The 21221-nt window shown below is 39.9% G+C and overlaps 1 protein-coding gene across 1 annotated transcript in view; it reads left to right on the plus strand.

Moving 5' to 3' along the window:
• LOC126355627 (uncharacterized) overlaps nt 1-20960 on the plus strand; it is a 791356-nt gene extending 770396 nt beyond the window's left edge. The window contains exons 26-28 of the mRNA XM_050005990.1: nt 7141-7335; nt 15633-15748; nt 18644-20960. Coding sequence (XP_049861947.1) covers nt 7141-7335; nt 15633-15748; nt 18644-18919 — 587 coding nt within the window. The 3' untranslated portion in view covers nt 18920-20960. The remainder of the gene's footprint in view (nt 1-7140; nt 7336-15632; nt 15749-18643) is intronic.
• Nucleotides 20961-21221: the final 261 nt, after the last annotated feature.

Consider the following 21221-nt stretch of genomic DNA (forward strand, 5'->3'; position numbering starts at 1 on the left):
CACTGACATCACCTTGCACAAAAAACTAGTAAGCCACACCATATCAAAAATGGGCTGCCACAAGACTCAATATTGCCTCCTCTTCTAGTTAACCTACGTCCTACGGACTTCCCAGTAGTGACCTTGCAGAGCTTCAGTGAAGATGCTGATGTAGCACTTGCCATCAAGAGAAGCATCTGCAAGGAGGAGAACAGAGTCTGACAGCAGACTTGGGACACCTAAATGAATATGGGGTATAAATTATCTGGTGCAAATAGATGACCCACAGCAATTATGCAAAATACACAGGCAACTTTCTTGGTGATTCTGTACCATATGAAAAACACTTGCAGCTGAGTGGACAAAACAAAAGTCCAGAAATAACATAATAAGGGAATTGGCTGGAACAGCCTGGAGAGATGACACACAGTCGTTGGTGTACTCAGCTGCAGAGTACTCTGGTGCAGGGAGCAGGCGAGCATGCATACCAAACAGTTGGATCAAATATAAATGAATGATAGCTTATCATAACCCAACCACTAAAACCTGTACAGAAATCTTTGCTTGATGCCCATGCAGATGATGATCTGAGATGGTAAAAGGCCACATGTAAATAATGGAAGAAGAATTTTGCTTCCATACAACAGAGTACTACAGAATCCGCACTAGACTGCATAATGCTCCACACTCCTACATGTTGTCTCAAAGATCCAAGTGGGAGAATGATGCTCTGTTGCAGCATCAACTCTCTGTGCTGGAGGGAACACAGAAGAATCAGTAAAAGGTTTCCATTGCAACACCTCCAAAGATTCCATTATACCAACGTCACCATCTGAACTGCCCAAAAAGATTTTGTGCTGCCTAAACAGAATCTGAACAGGCAGTGCCAGAAGGAGGGATACCCTGCACAGATGGAGCGTCATCAATAGCTCTGAACGTGACTGTGAAGCAGCAGAGCAGACTGTGGAGCACATTGTCCAAAAGTGCACCAAGAGAAGATACTCTGGAATAATATGAGAACAAAGACAAAATAAAAAGTTCTTTGGATATCCTCGACAAAATTAAAAATATAAAGATTCTAGGTAATGGAAAATTCTTATTGCTTGAAACCTCGAATATTTCAGAAATAGAGACTACTGAAATCATCAATTAACCTTTTCAAACATGAGAGAATCAGTTGGGCTGAAGTCTTTTAAATAGTAGATCACTTAACAATTGATCACTGCATACAAATACTTCTAATTTCAAAATGAAATTTATCTCCAAGAGGATGGGATAGCAATGGGTTCATGCTTTGCAGGTACAGTAGCAGATATTTTCATTAACATTTTACAGCATCTTGGGCTGGAATGAAACATCACGTGGAGTGCAAGCAGTAATCTGGAGGGGCGGGGAAGGGGATGTGGAAGCAATAATAGTGTAAGGGTGGGGGACAGACGAATGCTGTCTCGTGGAGTGTGCAGGGAGTACATTGTTGATATTCCTACCTGGAATTTTGATTGTTTGCTTTATTATCATAAGTATCTTGACGACAATCTGATCTTATTTGGTGGCACAACAGATAAGATTAATGTCATGCAATCTCAGTTTAATAGCTTACATCAAAACTAAATGCTGTAAAGAAAAAGAGAAAAACAAAACCAGCAACTTTTTAGATTTAAAAATTTCAAACAAAATGTCAAAGCTACATTTTTTTCATAAACCCACTACAACAGATGAAATTATCTATGGCTAAGCTTGTCAGACTTACATGTTTTCATGCCATGATACAAACACTGGTCACTGAACCAAGAAAAAGATTGAACAAGAATAAAATATCGTCCAGAACATCGGTATAAATAATGGTTTTTGCTATAGACTTGGTGGACACACAAGAGCTCCAATTCCGTAGATGAAATAACTTTAATCATAGACATGTGCGAATTAAAGAAAAACAAAGTTCTCATATGTTCTTATTTAGGTATTGCTTCCAGCAAAATAACTTGTTTCAAGAGCACAAAAGTAAAAACTAGTTAAAGGAACATTATGACAGCTGTCACCCATTCCATATCAAACGGTCCCTTCCCTACAGCCTAGGCCTTCGTGGCAAACGAATCTGCTCCAGTCCTGAATCCCTGAACCTTTACACCAACAACCTGAAAACAGCTTTCACATCCCGCAAATACTCTCCCGACCTGGTACAGAAGCAAATAACCAGAGCCACTTCCTCATCCCCTCAAACCCAGAAACCCTCACAGAAGAATCCTAAAAGTGCCCCACTTGTGACAGGATACTTCCCAGGACTGGATCAGACTCTGAATGTGGCTCTCCAGCAGGGATACGACTTCCTCAAATCCTGCCCCGAAATGAGATCCATCCTTCATGAAATCCTCCCCACTCCACCAAGAGAGTGTGTCTTTCCGCCGTCCATCTAACCTTCGTAACCTCTTGGTTCATCCTTATGAAATCCCCAAACCACCTTCCCTACCCTCTGGCTCCTACCCTTGCAACCGCCCCCAGTGTAAAACCTGCCCTATGCACCCTCCCACCACCACCTACTCCAATCCTGTAACCCAGAAGGTGTACAGGATCAAAGGGAGAGCCACGTGTGAAAGCACCCACGCGATTTACCAACTGACCTGCCTACACTGTGACGCTTTCTGTGTGTGAATGACCAGCAACAAACTGTCCATTCGCATGAATGGACACAGGCAGACAGTGTTTGTTGGTAATGAGGATCACCCTGTGGCTAAACATGCCTTGGTGCACGGCCGGCACATCTTGGCACAGTGCTACACCGTCAGAGTTTTCTGGATACTTCCCACCAACACCAACCTATCCGAACTCCGGAGATGGGAACTCGCCCTTCAATATACCCTCTCTTCTCGATATCCGCCAGGCCTCAACCTCCGCTAATTTCAAGTTGCCGCCGCTCATACCTCACCTCTTTCAACAACTTCTTTGCCTCTGTACTTCCGCCTCGACTGACATCTCTGCCCTTACTCTTTGCCTTTAAATATGTCTGCTTGTGTCTGTGTATGTGCGGATGGATAAGTGTGTGTGTGCGAGTGTACACCTGTCCCTTTTTTCCCCTAAGGGAAGTCTTTCCCTCTCCTTCCTTCTTTCCTGACGAAGCAACCGTGGGTTGCGAAAGCTCGAAATTTTGTGTGTGTGTGCGTGTTTTTTATTGTGCCTATATACCAGCGCTTTCCCGCTTGGTAAGTCGTGTGTGTGTGTGTGTGTGTGTGTGTGTGTGTGTGTGTGTGTGTGTGTGTGTGTGTGTATGTGTACATACTTGGTATAATATCTCTGCAACAACTGATTAATAGTGATGTGCTTTCATAATAACTGAACTAACAGCAGCTGTTCTGTCCTGACAGAAGAGTTAAAATGAAGTCGGTCATGGTGTCTGTCAGGACAGATACAATCTCAACATTTATATGTCTCAATTCTGATGCAGTATTGTGGATATAACGAAACTCACCAGTATCAACTGTATTAGGAAAAAGGGAGTGTGCTGCTTATTGTAAAGATGACATGTTGAGTTGTGCCAGGCACAACAAAAAGACTATTACACACTGAGCTTTTGGCTAAAGTCTTCTTCAGAGAAGAAAGGAAAACAAACACACACACACACACACACACACACACACACACACACACACACACACACACAAATGCTGGCACACCTCACTCGTGCATGACCACTGTCTCGAGCCCCTCGTGACAGACTGCAACAATCGCACCAAATAAAAGCAGCAGAATCCAATGCGGAACAGGGAAAGAGGAGGGATAGCAAGATATGAGTGGAGGAAAGAAGAGCTCTTGCTGTCAGACCATGCAGGGACTAGAAGGAAGCAGGAGAAGGGTGTAACTGCAATGTCAGGAGGCTATGGGGGTGCAGGTGTGGATGGGGGAGGGGGTTATGGGAGAGGAGGAGAGAAGCAGAGGAGGGGAAAAGACCTGTGGGTGTGTTGGCAGAGAGAAGTGCACAGTGAAGGTGGAGGGGGGGGGGGGGGGTGAATTGGTAGGAGGTGACAAGACAAAGGAGGCAGAGACTGTTGGTTGGGTGATTTTGGGATTGGAGAATGTTTTGTTGTAAGGATAATTCCCATATGCACAGTTCAGAAAAGCTACTGGTGGAGCAGAGGATCTGGATGGCCAGGGTTGCATAGAAGCCGTGGAAATCAAGCATGTTATGGTCAGCTGCATGTTGTGCCATAGGATGGTTCACTCTTATCTTGTTCCACCCCCCACACCCACCCCCGATCCCCCCAAAGTATCAGTTACAATGGAGCACCTCATCATCACCCCAAACTACCCTGGACTGCAACAACTGAATCACATCCTTCGTCATGTCTTTGATTACCTCTCATCATGCACTGAAGTGAGGGACATCCTACCCAAGATCCTTCCTATACTCCCTACAGTACCCTGTCACCCACCCGAACTCTGCAGCATCCTGAACCAACCCACTGCCAGTCCCAGTCTCAACCCCTTTTCACAGGGATTATATTCCTGTGGAAGACCCATGTGCAAGACGTGCCCAATCCACCCACTCAGCACTTCCTATTCCAGTCCTGTCACCAACTTACCCTACTCCATCAGATGCCAGGCCATCTGTGAAAGTAGTATCTGTGAAAGTGTGTTGCAACCACTACACAACATTTTATATTGGTATGATTACCAACCAGCTCTCCACATTGATAAATGGCCACTGCCAAACTGTGACCAAGAGCAGAATGGGCCATGCTGTGGTGGTACATGCTTGATTTCAGTGGCTACTTTACAACCCTTGCTGTCTGGATCTTCCCCTCCACTACCATCGTTCCTCAACTGTGCGTATAGGAATTACCCTTGCAGCATATTCTCTGCTCCTGAAATTATTCTGGCTTCAACTATGATAACCTGAATGAGATTTTCACTCTGCAGCGGAGTGTGCGCTGATATGAAACTTCCTGGCAGATTAAAACTGTGTGCCCGACCGAGACTCGAACTCGGGACCTTTGCCATCCCGGGCAAGTGCTCTACCAGCTGAGCTACCGAAGCACGACTCACGTCCGGTACTCACAGCTTTACTTCTGCCAGTATCCGTCTCCTACCTTCCAAACTTTACAGAAGCTCTTCTGCGAACCTGTTCTATCACGTCCCAATTCACATTGTGCACCAGTCTCTGCCAACTTACCTATTGGTCTTTTCCCCTTATCTGCTCCTCTCCTTTCCCAGAAATAAGAATAATCTTCCCAAAGATTTAGTCTTTCCTTCTCATTCCATCCAGTAAGTGTCCCCTGACCTGCGGTTTCGGTGACTTTTCCAGACTCTACCACTTTTCCAGACTCTACCACTTTTCCAGACTCTACCACTTTTCCAGACTCTACCACTTTTCCAGACTCTACCACTTTTCCAGACTCTACCACTTTTCCAGACTCTACCACTTTTCCAGACTCTACCACTTTTCCAGACTCTACCACTTTTCCAGACTCTACCACTTTTCCAGACTCTACCACTTTTCCAGACTCTACCACTTTTCCAGACTCTACCACTTTTCCAGACTCTACCACTTTTCCAGACTCTACCACTTTTCCAGACTCTACCACTTTTCCAGACTCTACCACTTTTCCAGACTCTACCACTTTTCCAAACTCTACCACTTTTCCAAACTCTACCACTTTTCCAAACTCTACCACTTTTCCAAACTCTACCACTTTTCCAAACTCTACCACTTTTCCAAACTCTACCACTTTTCCAAACTCTACCACTTTTCCAAACTCTGCCACTTTTCCAAACTCTACCACTTTTCCAAACTCTACCACTTTTCCAAACTCTACCACTTTTCCAAACTCTACCACTTTTCCAAACTCTACCACTTTTCCAAACTCTACCACTTTTCCAAACTCTACCACTTTTCCAAACTCTACCACTTTTCCAATACTCTACCACTTTTCCAATACTCTACCACTTTTCCAATACTCTACCACTTTTCCAATACTCTACCACTTTTCCAAACTCTACCACTTTTCCAAACTCTACCACTTTTCCAAACTCTACCACTTTTCCAAACTCTACCACTTTTCCAAACTCTACCACTTTTCCTACATCTCTCTAGTCCTTTTCTTTCACTCCTCTTCTTCTCCCTTCAGCCCTTCAGCCAAAAGAAGCAGAAGCAGAAGCTTTTATATGAAAAAACTTTTTTTTATATACTGCTGGCCGTGTGATTTCAGTTGCCTGAGACTGCAGCCGTGTGTGTGTGTGTGTGTGTGTGTGTGTGTGTGTGTGTGTGTGTCTAATACTGATTGTATTGATTATGGCCTTAATGGCCGAAAGCTGTAATTGTGAAAGTGTTTTTGTTTTGCCTATTTGCAACCCAGCATCTCCAGTATATGATGACTAGCAACTTTCCTTGTCATAATATTGTTACATCCAATCCTGGATTTTCCATTGTTTGACCTTTTTTTATATGTGTGTTCTCCTTGTCAAAAATTTAGCGCTTACTTTGATCCACAAAAGTTCCCATTATTCAGGAAATTGCCAGCAACCTGAAAAAGTCTACTAATGAAGTTCAGTCCAAGTGCCAACTGCTCCTCCTTCAGTGATGAATTTCTTAGCAGAACCAACTGAAGTCCATGTTGTGCCAATAATATTAACTAATGGAAGTATTTATATATTCTGATTTTTCTATAAATTCACTGCAGTAATGCAATCATTGTGAATAAGTGTTGTAAAAAGGTTTTGCTAGTTGATGATGAATGCATGGCTACAATAGCCTAAGAATGATCATATTCACCTCAGTGTACTGAACATTTACGTGTCTTGACAAAAGCTACTCATTACCTTTTAAATAACAAAAATTAGAATTTATTAAACTCATTCCACATCCATGAGCACCATTTCACCTGGGAAAATTGGCATATTTGTTTTTCTTTGTGAGTATTTATTGTGTATGATTGTTTTCCTGATATGTTCTACATCCTGTAGGATCTCTTCATTTTGGATCTATTAGAAACAAAAGTAAATCTAGTCGAATCTAATCTTGTGCAGATATATTGCTGTTTTCCTTAACATACTTGCTTTTTATCTTTATATCTTTATCTCTTCATACACATCAATTTTGCTACATTCATTAACTTTCATTCACTGTTGTGATAAATTTGTCCTACTTCAATATGTGCTTTCGGTCTACAGTGAAGAAGGTGATGGGCAGCCAAAGCCAGAGCCTGGCACCATCACCCGGCGTGCTGTGGCAGCAGCAGCAGCAGCAGCAGCAGCAGCAAGTCTCGCCGCTCCGCGAGGGTGAGCCACCGTCCCCGTCCTCACTCTCCTCGTCTGGCAGCGTATCGCCTGCAGTGGAGCCAAGTCCGAGCAAACCCGCAACTTCAGGTAATTTCCTCACCATTTCAAAGCTGCCTTGAATTTGTTTAACCTGCTGATAAACTATCATCTTGGGTGAAAATTGGGAACTGTTTCTGTTGACAGTATTTGATCATCGAGTAGAACAGGTGGCGATGTGTAGCCTGTGAAATGGGCAGTTCATCATGTCAGTGCTTTGACTTGTTATGGATGTAGGTCATAACATCGTCACTGGTGGGAGTTTACCTGTACAACAGGAATATCAGAGTTGGTAGCCTGCTTGATCAGTACCATTTTTGTCATCAGATATATTACTCAAGGCACAAAAGTAGGATCTGTGAGCCATGGCATAGCTAGGTTGATTGGCACCCAGTGCATTGTTTTAGTTTGCCACCTGCCCACTCCAATCGACCCCACGAAAACATCAAATAATTGTACTGGGGGGGGGGGGGGGGGGGCAGTTGTTTGGGAGAAGTGTTTATGTAAGCAAAAGGTAACATTAACTGTTTTGTGAACAGTTTTTGAGAATTGGAATAAGTAATTAAAACTAACTATATAGTTTAACTGACATTTAATGAAGCACAACAAATAATAAAGGATGTTCTTGGTGATAGGTGACTTTAGCATGTAGCATAGACACTCTTCCTTCTAACTTTTTCTGTTACAAATCTTCAAATTTTTCATCAAAGTAGAAAGCCTTAGCTACACTATTTTTGATTGATAAAATGGCTAAATTAGTGTGTCTTGTGTGAGTAATAAGCAACCCAAGATAATATTTAATTAGTTCAAGTTTTGAAAAACCAACTTTTGGTCAGAAACCTCTAGTTGGCCATGAACCATCGCAACTCTCACCTAAATCTGTTTTATCATCTGAGTGTTGCATTAATGTATCATTGTTCCCAATATTATCATCAAAAAGCTCATTATCAGAAACCAATTTTATATTTTTCTCAAAATCATTATGAATAAGCTTATTCTCAGAAATCCAGTTTTGAATCTTTACTATAGCCACTTTCAACAAGCTCAAAATCACTAGTCAATTTTGACCAGTTATATGTACTTCTTTTACTATTACCCGACATTCATAAAAAATTAGTTTTATAGCTTTATAATCAGCAGTTTGTACCACTCACACATGTTCTTGAAAACTACGAGGGTGGTTTGAATAGTTCTTGGAATCGCCACGAGAGATCAGTACTAGCACGACGAGTTGTTCACATGATATTCATTGGACTGTTACCTGTAAACACGTGCCACGTCAGGGCTCTTGGAAGAGAGCTGTGGTGGTAACATGGCTCTGTTGTTGTTCCTGTGTAGTAATTTGCAAAGATGGAAAAAATCGAGATTAGATTAGTGAATAAGTACTTCATAAAGAAAAGTATGAAGGCATAGGACATTCATGCCGATTTCTGGAATACACTGAGGGCTCTGCTCCTTCATATTCAACTGTTGCCAAGAGGACAAATGAATTTAAATTTGGTCGGAAGAGCTTAAATGGTGATCAGCGCAGTGGTCAGCCAAGATGTATCGCTGCTCCAGAAATCATTGCAAAAGTGCACAAAATGGTCATGGAGGATCGCTGTTTGAAAGTGTGTGAAATTGCTCACGCTTCCCAGATGTCATCTGAAAGGATATATCACATTTTAAGTGAAAAGTTAGAAATGAAAAAAATACCTGCAAGATGATTGCCACAACTCTTGATGCTTGATCAAAAGTGCATGAGAATAGACATATCAGAACAATGTTCGGCCCATTTTAGGAGAAATGAACAAGATTTTTTGCACTGGTTTGTGACCACAGTTGGAACTTGAATGCACTACTACACCCCAGAGACAAAACAAGTCAGAGTAGAGGAAACATGCTGATTCTCTGCCATTAAAGAAAGCAAAGGCAATTCTTTTGGTGGGAAAGGTCATGGCATCAGTGTTCTGGGATGTGAAGGGGATTCTGTTTGTAGATTATGTTCCCACTGGGCAAGCAATTACTGGAGAAATAACCTCCTGGACAAATTGCACCAAAAGATACATGAAAAAAGGCCAGGTTTAGCAAGGAAGGAGGTCATCTTCCATCAAGACAATGTGCACCTGCACACACGTGCCATCGCCATGGCAAAATTACGTGAACTAAGGTATAAATTGTTGCCACACCTTCCTTATTTACGTGATATGGCATCGTCAGACTCATATCTCAGGAAAAAGATCACATATTCGTAGTCACCACGAATTCTTGAATGCTCAAATAGCCTCTCCTAGCAAATACATATGCCAAGCATAGATGTGTTTACATCAAAAGGAGCTCGGCTTGTATTTTGTTTGAAGCATCATCTCTATGTATAAATGTTTGATTTGAAAAATTCATTTCCACTAAATTCGCAGTCAGAACATTTTAGTGTGATTCTATGTGAAAACCCCAGCATGCGGGATCTAACTCAAAATTCGAGGTACTTCAGTCAAAATCAGTGCAGTTAGTTTTTTTGTCATAATGATGATAACACTGAAAATTTAAATAGAATGGATTCAGATTCGTTTGTCTATCCTTCAGTGCTTTTTTTTTATCCCTAGCAATAGCAACATTGTGTTTTTTCAGTACTATTCCTAATTTCATTTCTATAAGTATGTTTTCCTCATACAATACATTTTTGTTGACACTTTCACCAATGTCACTTGTACTTCAATATTCTTTGATTTTCGCATTTTTCCATCTCCTCTTCACTGTCTCACTACAGTTTACTGAGTGTTTCTTACATTGAGGCATGTTTTATAGTGGTAGTTACTGGTGCTTAATCATATCAAAGAACATTAAAGGTACCACGAAGCAGTGTACACAAACATTCACCCTTGAACATGGAAAGTACTTTCCCGTCTCTGCTGTGTCTGCATGGTTGTGTCAATGGCTGTGGGTATAGCTGGTCACACACAATAAAAATGGGTCTTTCCTGGCTGCCAGTTGTTGTGCTGTCATCAATTGCCAACCTCTCGCGTCGCGTTAGAGTTGGAACACTGCAGAGATGTTGACTGCTAGATTGTATGAATAAAGTTATGTAAGGTAACTGGACTGTCTGCAAATGTTTCTCACCTGCTCACACTAAGAACCTGACATCCCATTGCCACACCTCATGGACCAGAAACCTTTATAACAATTGAGTCTGGTGCGAACATCAATCTGCACGTTTGGAAATTGCAAAATGAAACATAAGTCATAGTTAACTGTATTTATTTACGTTGATTTCAGATGCACATATAGGTTAGGCACATATACATACACAACTACATATGTATGTACAGATTATGCGCATATACAGACGTACTTGTATAAAATTAATGTTTCAGTTAACTTTCTGCACTGTTCCATCTATCTAGTAATAGTAAAGCGACTGTATTTCAACTTCTTTCAAAATATCAAAATGATCACAATAAAAAAAGCTACTCCTCCATCAATCTTAAAACATTTTTGTGAACACATTCCATGGTAACCAAAAACTCAATGTATGGACATGAAAAATAAAAAATTTCAAAACTCAAAAATTCAAGTGTGATGAAAAATTTGTTTAGCAAATTGAATTTGCCACTGAATTCAGCATGTCAAGATTATGTTATGAAACAAATTTCAGCCCTCGGTAATTTTTTTTTATATATGACAAGGTTGAAATTTCACCAATACGTCCCCTTCAGTACAAACAGCATTTACCTATCAGCATTTAATGACACTGAGATTATTACATGTAAAATAAAGGAAATCGAACTTAGTATGCAGATAGTGTCCCAGAATTCCAGCACAAAACTTTTTGTAGCATTGAAATACTGCAATTCACAAAACTTTTTATGTGTACACTATTGGAAAGCATTTTACCCACCCCACACTATCCTTGCTAGTAGCACACATTGTTGAGCACAAGGTAATGTGTGTGCTAGGGCAGATCTGAAGTCTCTTCGTTCTCTGCAGCGTTGTTGTTCCCCCTCCTACTGCTGCTGAAATGGTACTGCTCTTCCATATACCTATAAGAAATAACTTCATTCTCTCTAATGAAATGGGCTATATGGCTGTTACCAGTCTCTTTACAGTGTTTTTGATGATAAAAGTCCCTTGAGAAATATTATTCTTTATCTTTTTATTGGTCTTTCATTTGTAAACAACATTTGAGTTTAGTGTACAGATATTTAAAAATCAGACAGCAAGGGGCTACTTGCTTGTTTTGCACCTATCAGTATACTTGTTGCGAAGATGTTCAATCCTTCTTTAGGGCAGTTGTAGAAAGAAATACTTTTTACAGGCACCTGTCTCTTCGTGTATGTTGTAATGACTTTGTATTACTTATATTGAAATGCCATACGCATTTGTCTCGTAATGCAAAATGTATTTGTCTTGTAAAACCAAGCAAACTTGAACTCGACAGCTCATTGGTCAGGAGCTCAATAGGAATTTCACATTTATGAGGGTTGGAACTTGAATAGTGGCAACTATTTATTCACAACTGATACAAAAATGTTATATGTTAGCATCCATTACTGTCCTTCAAAGTAGTCTTCAGTGTTGTGTAGAATCCGTTGCCAGCAATGTGGAAGGCATGGTATACTGTTAGCAGAGCCTGTTGTACTGATGGTAAGAATGGAGCGGTCTACTGCCTGTCGAATCTCTGGAACAGCTCTGAAGCGAATGCGACGAAGTGGTTCCTTCATCTTCGGAATCAAATCAGTCACAAGGACTTTAATCTGGGGAGTATGGTGGATGGTACAGTACTTCCCAATCCCATCGACTGAATAGAGCAGCCACAGCTTGTGCTGTATGCACCCGCGCATTGTCGTGCAAAATGATGGGTGGGGTTGCGCAGAAAGTGTCATCGCTTCTTTTGCAAAGCTGGTCGCAGGTGATGCTCCAAAAACGAACAGTAATACTGTGCATTGACAGCGTGCCATGGAGGAACGTAATGCGTTAGGATAACACGATCGCAGTCGTACATGAGAATCACCGTAACTTTCACCATACTGGGCTCTGATGCACTTCAGACTTTTGCGGAGACCCATGATGATGCTCTGTTGGATTGGCATTTCAGTTTCGGCTCATACAATGTGGCCCATGTCTCATCCAGTGTTGTGAAAGAGCGTTAAGAAAGCACTCATAGCGCTCCAAGTGTGTCTGAGCAGTGTCGTAATGCATCCATTTCTGCATTTCCGTCAAGTCATGTGGAACCCATCGGGATGCAATTGTTCGCATGTCCAGGTGTTCCTTCAGGATGCAAAGCACATTTGTATGCGCTTATCTGGTTTCATGGGCTAGCTCAAGAATCGTGTGGCATTGATCATTATCTAGTAAAGTGGCAACAGCATGCACTACTTCTTCATAGATGCTAGGATGACCTGTCCGATGCTTTTCTGCCACAGTTTGCCAACCTTTGTTGGAGACTTTTAACCAACATGCCAAACGCCTCTTGAAGACTGTTGTGTTGTACGACCTCTGGCACATTCAATCTTGATCCAACTCCATTGTTCCTGTTTCAAAAACATAGGGACGTTGTTACGTTAGACCGCTCGCTCACAAGTGATACCTAATTTGTCTTAAAAGTCAGTAAATCACTCAATGGACAGTATTTTTCAGTGCAGGTATTTCGTTCATTCTAAGCAAGTATCAATTCGTGACGTCATAGTCCAGACACGAGTTTACTGTAATCTGAATCCGTTTTAGCAAACTAATAGTTTGTCTCAGGTGATAAATTTTATTGATTATGAAATACAAGTTCTTGAAGTTTACTCAGAATCAGGAATGTTTAATTAGTAGTTGTATGTCATAATTTATCTGTTTTATATAAAGGTGTTTTGATTTTTGGATGCATGAAAAAAGTGTGAATTTATGTGCGGCTTTTACTCTGAGATGAATTGTCACTTAGAATGCAAAAGTGTGTGCGTGTACGGTTTGTTGACCTGTGCGGTGAATTTTATTTTTATGATTTTGACTCAGATGGAGACAAATCCAGTTCCAGTTAGACTACATGAGATCACGTTATTACAAGAGTGTTGTTTAGCCCATTATAGGAAACTGAAACTGGTGCACTCGATTTAAAATATGTTACTACCAGTGCGTAATCAAGCTGTCCTGTAAATCACATACAATATTTGCTAAGCAGCAGTTTAAAAAGTTAAATCACCAACTGTTGCGTAACTTCATTATTATCACTACAGAACTTATTATATCGTGTCTCTTCATCAACAGATTTCAAAAAGCCGGGACAAAGAAGAAGACGACTAAAAGAAGAGGCATCGGCATATATTTGACGCCCCACATAGGGCGCCAAATATTTACCGATGTCTCTTCTTTTATTCGTCTTCTTGTTTGCATTAATTGCATTAAGTTATAACCCATATTGTATTAGTGTGTGATGTTCAGCCTTATTGTTACGCACACAATAATGTACCATACTGGTAGCTATGGTGGAAAATGACTCTGGTTTTATGTTAGGATAGTTCATCTGTAGGGTTCTGCTTTTGGCATACGAGCACTTAGTCACAGTAGCTTGTGGTAAATGTGTACTAATAATATTGTACTGAATGCTTTTCAGCAGGGCTCCTTTGTGTAAATGGCTGCTTCTTTCATTTGGTTTTACTGTACAACTCTCTTAGGAACCATCATTCACAGTGACCATTTCAACACTGGAAATGGCAGTGATATTCAAATTAGTATCATAACCACTTTTTCAAAACTTAGTGTTTGTGAACTCAAAGACACATCTCTCATCATCATCATCATCACTTCACAGTGCATCAAGAAAAAACCAACCCCTTGTTGCCTTCCTTCTGATTGCAACTGAGGAAAAAATAATGTACTAAAATATTCGTAAATAATTCAATTTACAAATGAATAAATATTTTATTTGATATTCTCACCAAAAGACTGCTAAACAAGTAAACTTTTGGCCTTACTCTGAATTAAACAACACACACACACACACACACACACACACACACACACACACACACACACACACACACACACACACACACGACCACTACCTCTGTCTGCCTAGACGACACTACAAATAGTTGATAGCTCGGCAGTGGGGCCTCACTCAGCTGGTATGACATGATAAATAGCTCATGGCTCTGTTGTGACTCAAAGGATTCCAGACTCGAACTCTTCATACAACACTTACATAGCACTAGCTGCACTTGACAATAGATTTTCTATGTTTTTTGACAACGGAGAAGTTTCTTGAAGAAATTTGAGAAATTTATTCCAAATGTCTTTCCTCCATCTGTACTACAGAAAACCTTCTATAATAAATGCTGTTTGTCTACAATGTATGATTAATATTCGTGGTCAGACCACAATAGCTGATTTAGCAGTATTGCCTAGAGTGTCTTCTGCTAATTTAGAACATTAATACAATTATTCCTCAGAGAGAGAATAATACATCAAGTTAGTTAATTTTATATGCTGACTGTATCAGATACAATAATTAGACATAGAATTTAGTGTGTGGAGAATGATAGTAAAGAATAGAGATGTACCATAAGCAGGAAAAAACCAAATAAGATTTTTGGAATAAATAAAGATCGCAAGTAAAAGATACTGTACAGTAAAAATTAAAGGCAGAAATGGCTTGAGGAGAGGAGATGTAGCTATTATGTATAAAAAGATCTGAGTGTGCAGGCATGATTTTGGAATTAGAACTCGGTGTTACTTGAAATTTATACTTCCATTATTATTACTGATTGATATCGGTGTGCTGTAACTGAGAGTGATGTTAGTTTTGTTCATAAATGTAGTATGTGGAAGAAAAAAGGTCCATTCCCATTGCCTTAGCCACTGAGGTCTAGAATAAATTCGGGGGTGGGAAGGTGGTGAAAATTGACTCCTCCATTCTACATTATTATTCCACATTAAATTTTGAAATTTATGAAATTCTCTTGCGGACTCCTGAATACTTGAAATGAATTTTCAGTACTGCTCAGTAAATAGGTAGTCGCTATGTTTACTAAAAATGTGAAGCATACAGCTTCCACAACTTTTATAATTGATTTCAACTAATTCAACTGATGGACTCTCATATACTGATTTGGTGAGTGAAGAAAGGAACTCTGGGAAGATTACTTTGCAGTGGTGGGATGAAATTGGGAAGTTCATAGTTGGACTGGGTTTGGTAGCAAGCAAGATGAAGTTATATCATACATTGGGGAGGTTGTAGAAATAATCTCCCCCCCCTCCCACAATCGTGCAAATTATGGTCTCCCATAACAATAACTTTTGCGTATATACTTATTATTTTAGAATACTCAGGTCCAACAAGAGAAAGTCATGGTGTAATGGTTCGTGTATGTTTTCTTGCTGATTTGCAGATGTCGAAGCTTGGACACCGCCTCACCCACAAGATATAGGTTCATCATTTTCTTCTGAGAAGAAATCTTCCCACTTCTGGCAGAGTGCTCCGGTTACAGAGTGGTCAAAGGAACAAGTAAGTATCAGGTATTACAATACTGCCACCAAATTGGACATTAATCCAACCTAATGATAATTATTGCTGTGTAATTTTACAATAAATTTCCAGAAGTAACAAATCAAATTTACATGAGACACAATGTCACTTCCCTCTCACCTAAGAGTCCACTTGCCAACTGAGAAGCAGCCTGCAAAGTAACACTGTAACTCAAGACCTGTAGTGGTCACCGAAAGAAGCAGAAACTTGATTTTCTGGGAACAGTAAAAGCCCTTCGTTATCTTTGTACATGTTTGAAAGAATCTAACGGCTCTGCATGACTGAGCACTGTAGGCTTCAATTTAAATTACATCTGGGAAATATTGCTTGTGCATACATTTAAAATTGAACTACTTACTGTAGACCTTAAAAGTAAGAGCTTCAGTAATCTCAAATAAAGAAGTAACAGTTATTCAAAGAACAAGGTAAATGGACTTAAAATTTGTGGACTAAATTTCTTTTATCAATTCTGATTGGCATCAGGCAGCTGAACTGGTGAACCACTTTGCTGGCAAACTGAATGTTGCCAGTCCAATGATTTCATAACTTACTGATTCAGCTGCAATGTTATATTTCGACAGTTCATTAGTTAACTGTCAGTTTGTCAGATCATGCCAAGGTAATGGTAACTGTTTGTGTTCTGCAGAAGTAAATTCCTTCCTCCTAATCACCAAGTGAGGACTAAACATTGAACTTGCGTCTGAGAGGAGTGAATTTTAAATCCCATTGGCCACACAGATTAATGTTACTCATGGTCTCCTCTAAATCAGTTAGTGCACATAACCTGAATTAGTCCTTTGCAAAGGACTGTGATTTCCTTTGCTATACTCTGTGCTTGTCCAATTAGAGCTTGTGATCCAGCTCTCTAATGACCTCACTTTAAATGTGATGTTAAACAAACACCAATCATACATATTCCTTCACCTACTCCATGTATTGTGTCAGATGAAGGATGGATGCACTGCTACAAAAGACTTCAGCATGATGTATTTAGACTAATCCACTATGAATATAAGTTTGAAGGCTTTCATGACCAGTGTCATTTTGAATAAAATAATTTTGGGTATTAGGCCACATCATTATAAAACACTAAAACAACTAAATAGCTGCTGTTTAGACTGACTTTGCAGGGTCCTCAACAGGACAGTTAACTGCTGGTTACTGTTTAATGTCTTTCCCTACTTACCATCTGCTTTGTTTATCTGGTGGCAATCAGTGTCGCATATCTGGGATGTCACTGGACCATTTGAAGAGAAGTTACTATGGAGGAAGGTGGCTGTGTGGAAGATTATTGTGTGTGCTACTCTGGTAGGTGACTGGAAGACAACGCTTTGTAGGTGATTAGTAGACAACAGAAAATGAGCATCTTACATCCAAGGATAGTGTTTTCCTGTAGCGAAGCACTGAAGCTGCATGGTAGTTCACTTGTGGCGACTGTTTATGCTGTTAAAACCAGGTAAAGTGGCGCTACCAGCTGGCGAACACAAGCAGTCTGACAGACTACAGTTGCTGGCTTCCAGGCCATTGGTAACTTGAAGCTATTCTCCTTGTGAGTGCTGTTAAGATGATTAATTGTTTTGATAGCCTCTCTTACTTAAGACTGCTGCATCCATAGCTACTGAGCAAGCACATGAGTTTCTTGACAATTGATAAAATGGCCATATTCCTTGTTGGGTTCAGTGGCAGATGACCTGTCATTCTGTCCCAGTCGTTCGTCATGTTTGTGCTCCGACACAAAGTACTAATGGCTCAGACAGTTGCACTGACAGACATTGCCACATTCTTGTCAAAGTTTGTAGATGCCTGCAGTGTGGAGAGCATCTGTGGCATTTTTTGTGGGCCTTGACAAAAATCGGATCTTGCTGCCACTCTTTGGTACGGGTTTAATTCCTCTGTGATGCAGAACATGACCTGTGTGGTCACTGACACCTTTCACGTTAGGTAAGTGAGCATTAGGAAGAGTTTCTTCTGTACTCTTCTAGCGGTTAACCATTCAGAAGTGGCCACAACAGTGACAATTCAGTTGCTTTAGTGTTTTACAATCACAACCTAATACCCAAAATTATTTTATGTAAAATCCATAATGAAGTTTTTGCACTTCTAGTGTGTTTCATAACGAAATTGCCTGACAACCTGAACTGAGCGATACGGTGCAAATTTTGGAAACTGAACTCTCTTACAGCAAGAACAGCTGAATTTGGTGGTCGACCATTGAGATTGAGGCTGAATGGCAGGATGGTTCCTTTGTATTTCCAGATCCACCCACACCCATCCTGAGCTTGGTTAATTTGTTTGGTTGTTGACAGTGCATTAATCATTGGGGTTGTTTGCTGTAGAGCAGTTTGTACTAAACTTATGTAAGTATTAACCTGCATTATATCTATTAGGGACTGATAGAGAGAGGCTGTACACACGGATTGTTTTGACACCCTATTAACCTATTGTCTTATCGTATGTACATGTGAGTAGCTTCTAATCATTTTGTCCTGTGATACTTTACATTATTTCCTCCCACCCTTAGTTTTTCATGTATTATAATCTTTAAATTATTATGTGACAGTGTTTTAAAAGTTTTTTTGATATGTTCTCTAGCAGGGCTTGAAAATGGTCACTGACAAATAGTAGAAAATAAAATGTAGTACAGAAATATAACTTTTGTGGAACAGTGGCTTTCATTTGCGCAGCTAATGAGGACTACGAATTCGAGCAAGAAGAAAATTATTGAATTCTTAGACATACCACACAATGCCACATGGCAGTCCAGATTGCTTGAAGCCACTGAAGATGAGAGCACTCATCCTAGCAAAGACGTTGCTAATATCATACATCTTCAGTAACATAAATGTGATGGTGTGCCTTTGTTTTTGCAAATAGGTCTGCCAGTGGCTGCTGGCTCTCAGCCTGGAGCAGCACATTCCAAAGTTCCTTGAGATGCAAGTGGGAGGTGCCACGCTGCTGCAGCTGGAATCGAGGGACTTCAAGCAGCTCGGCGTGAACGGAGAGGACAAGAACCGCCTGAAGCGGAAACTGAAGGAGCTGCGGGTTCAGGTGGAGAAGGAGCGCAGGCAGCAGGAGAAAGAGCGCAAGGAGAGGGAGCGCCTGCAGCGCAAAGCCGAGAAGATGGCGGAGAAAGCTAGTCGGCGCAAATAGTCTGTGCGTGCAGATCGGCAGTTGTTTTACAAGTGGGAAATAAGTTGGGAACGCTGTACTCATTATGAAGTGTGTCCTTGCTGGTGCACACTCGTGACAAAATAATTTATTTACATTACATGTATTGTTACCAACTGATTTGGACAAGTGGTGCCCTGGGTATTTGTATATACCTGTTGGTCCCAATCAATAAAGCCCAAGAATTCTTGTACGGGCATTAGCTGTTGAATATAGTGATCATTTAAAAAAAAAAAATACACCCATAGCAATTCTTTAGTCACTCTGCAGCAGGTGTCTGTAGCTGGGAGTGATTCTGTAAGTAATCTTCACATGTGAAAGTTCTGATGTAAAGGTAGTATCGGCTTGAACATGTTGTCCCTTGCATATTTACAAGTAAGTGACTTTGCAAGTTCAAGCCGAACTCCAGAAAACTGTGATTTAGTGACGAATCAGTGATTTTTAAAAATAAAATTACTGATGCTCATATTGCATTTCAGCTAAGTGTTGTATGGATATTTGTATGTCATGTATTTTATATGTTTTTTTGTCTTTTTCAGTATTTTGATGTGGCAGCTTGAATCAGATATTGGCATTTTTGTTGTCTCTGTTGTACATAAGTTTTTTTATTTACAAAACATGAAATGTATCATAAGAGTAATAGTAAAATAGGATAGTTGTCAGCAGTGTGTGGACATCGGACATCTGCGAGGTGCAGAGGACTTACTCTCAGGAATGTGAATTGCTGACCTCCATTGGAATGTTTGTTTCCTGATTGTGTGGCAGCAAAAGGAAAAAATAAAACAACATACGAAGATGAAAATAAAAGTACTTCTCATTGTTCCTCTTAATGATCCAAATTTTGATGGGTCATTACTCTGTATTTAAAGTTTTAAAGATACAGCCTCTGGAACTGACCAGTATTTAGCACAAGAATGTGTTAGTTATAGTGAAGTACAGTATACGCATTGGTGGCAATATTTCTTGATCTCATGTCCAGTATGAAATGTGACTTGCAATTTTTCTCATCACTGTTTTATTTTGTCTGCAGATACTTGAATAGATTATCTGTGAGATCCACAATCTTTTTATGCTACCTAATTAATACTGGACATAGTAACTGCAAAATGTGTCGCAGAAAGATTGCATAATTTATAAATCAGGAAATTACTGTGAGAACCTTATTTATAATTATCTTTCTGGAAACAGTAATTTCCAGCTAATATTCTTTTGCAGTTTATGCCTCTGAGAGCTTCATTTTATTATTTTTAAGTGTTCATTGTTAATAACAGAGACATTTATTGTTCAGAAATTTTTTGCCGAGCAATACTTAATCTCATAACGGTACTAAGTACTTGGAAACTTAATTCTTTGAGGATATTTTAATTCTGTCTCGGCTGTTACAAGTTACAACACTTAAGGAAGTGTATCTATCAGATATTGTCACATTTTTTCTGTCTTTTGTACCTTGTTGAAATGTAATGTAATAAGTGCATAGTGGACTGAAGTTAGTGAGCATAAGTATTATAGAAATAAGAAATACTGGCACAGAGATCCTGTTGCATGCTTTCCGTAATATTTTTGTACATGTCATTTTGGAGCAAGCAGATGCATTTTGTACTGGTTTAAGATAAATTGCTGAAATAATCAGTTTTTAGGAAAGTGCCTCGAGAGATATTATTTCACACTGAGAGAGGGGCCACACACAGTGGCTTGTGACTGCAGTTTGTATTTTGGTATTTATAATTGTGAGCACATTTATTTTAATCTGCAGTTATGTAGCAAACTGTGGTTTCTCTGTATGCATTTGTCATTGACAGATTTTGTACTTGTAGTTTTTGAAGTTTATTTGCTCTGTAATTTTTGGTAATAATTCTTCATAAGTGGAAGATAATGTCCTGGTGTAAAAAAACTATGGCCAATTTTTATAGAGATGATCTTGTTTAATCTCAGGTTTGTGGCAAGGGTTATTTCACTGTTACCTGGAAATTATGTCCACATTCAGCTGCAGTAACTTTGTCCTAATAAACTGCTCCTTGTCAAATTCTTATTTCATTTCATTTCCAACGTCAAAACTATAACCTCCCCTCACCCTCTTTTTCATTCCTTCAGTTCTAAAGCATATTGATTTTTCACGTTTGGTTTAAAATGCTGCTTTTATTTTTAGATTTTATAGATGGTTTTACATGTTCTCCTGCAGATAAAGAAACATATTTTCAAAAATAAGGGACAGTTGAGCTTTTACTGTAAGAACTAAAATAACAATGAGTTCCAGAAATCAGTGATGTTTTTGTGCCACTGCGAC

The sequence above is a fragment of the Schistocerca gregaria genome, chromosome 3, assembly GCF_023897955.1.
Source record: "Schistocerca gregaria isolate iqSchGreg1 chromosome 3, iqSchGreg1.2, whole genome shotgun sequence".
In the NCBI taxonomy this organism is placed as follows: domain Eukaryota; kingdom Metazoa; phylum Arthropoda; class Insecta; order Orthoptera; family Acrididae; genus Schistocerca; species Schistocerca gregaria.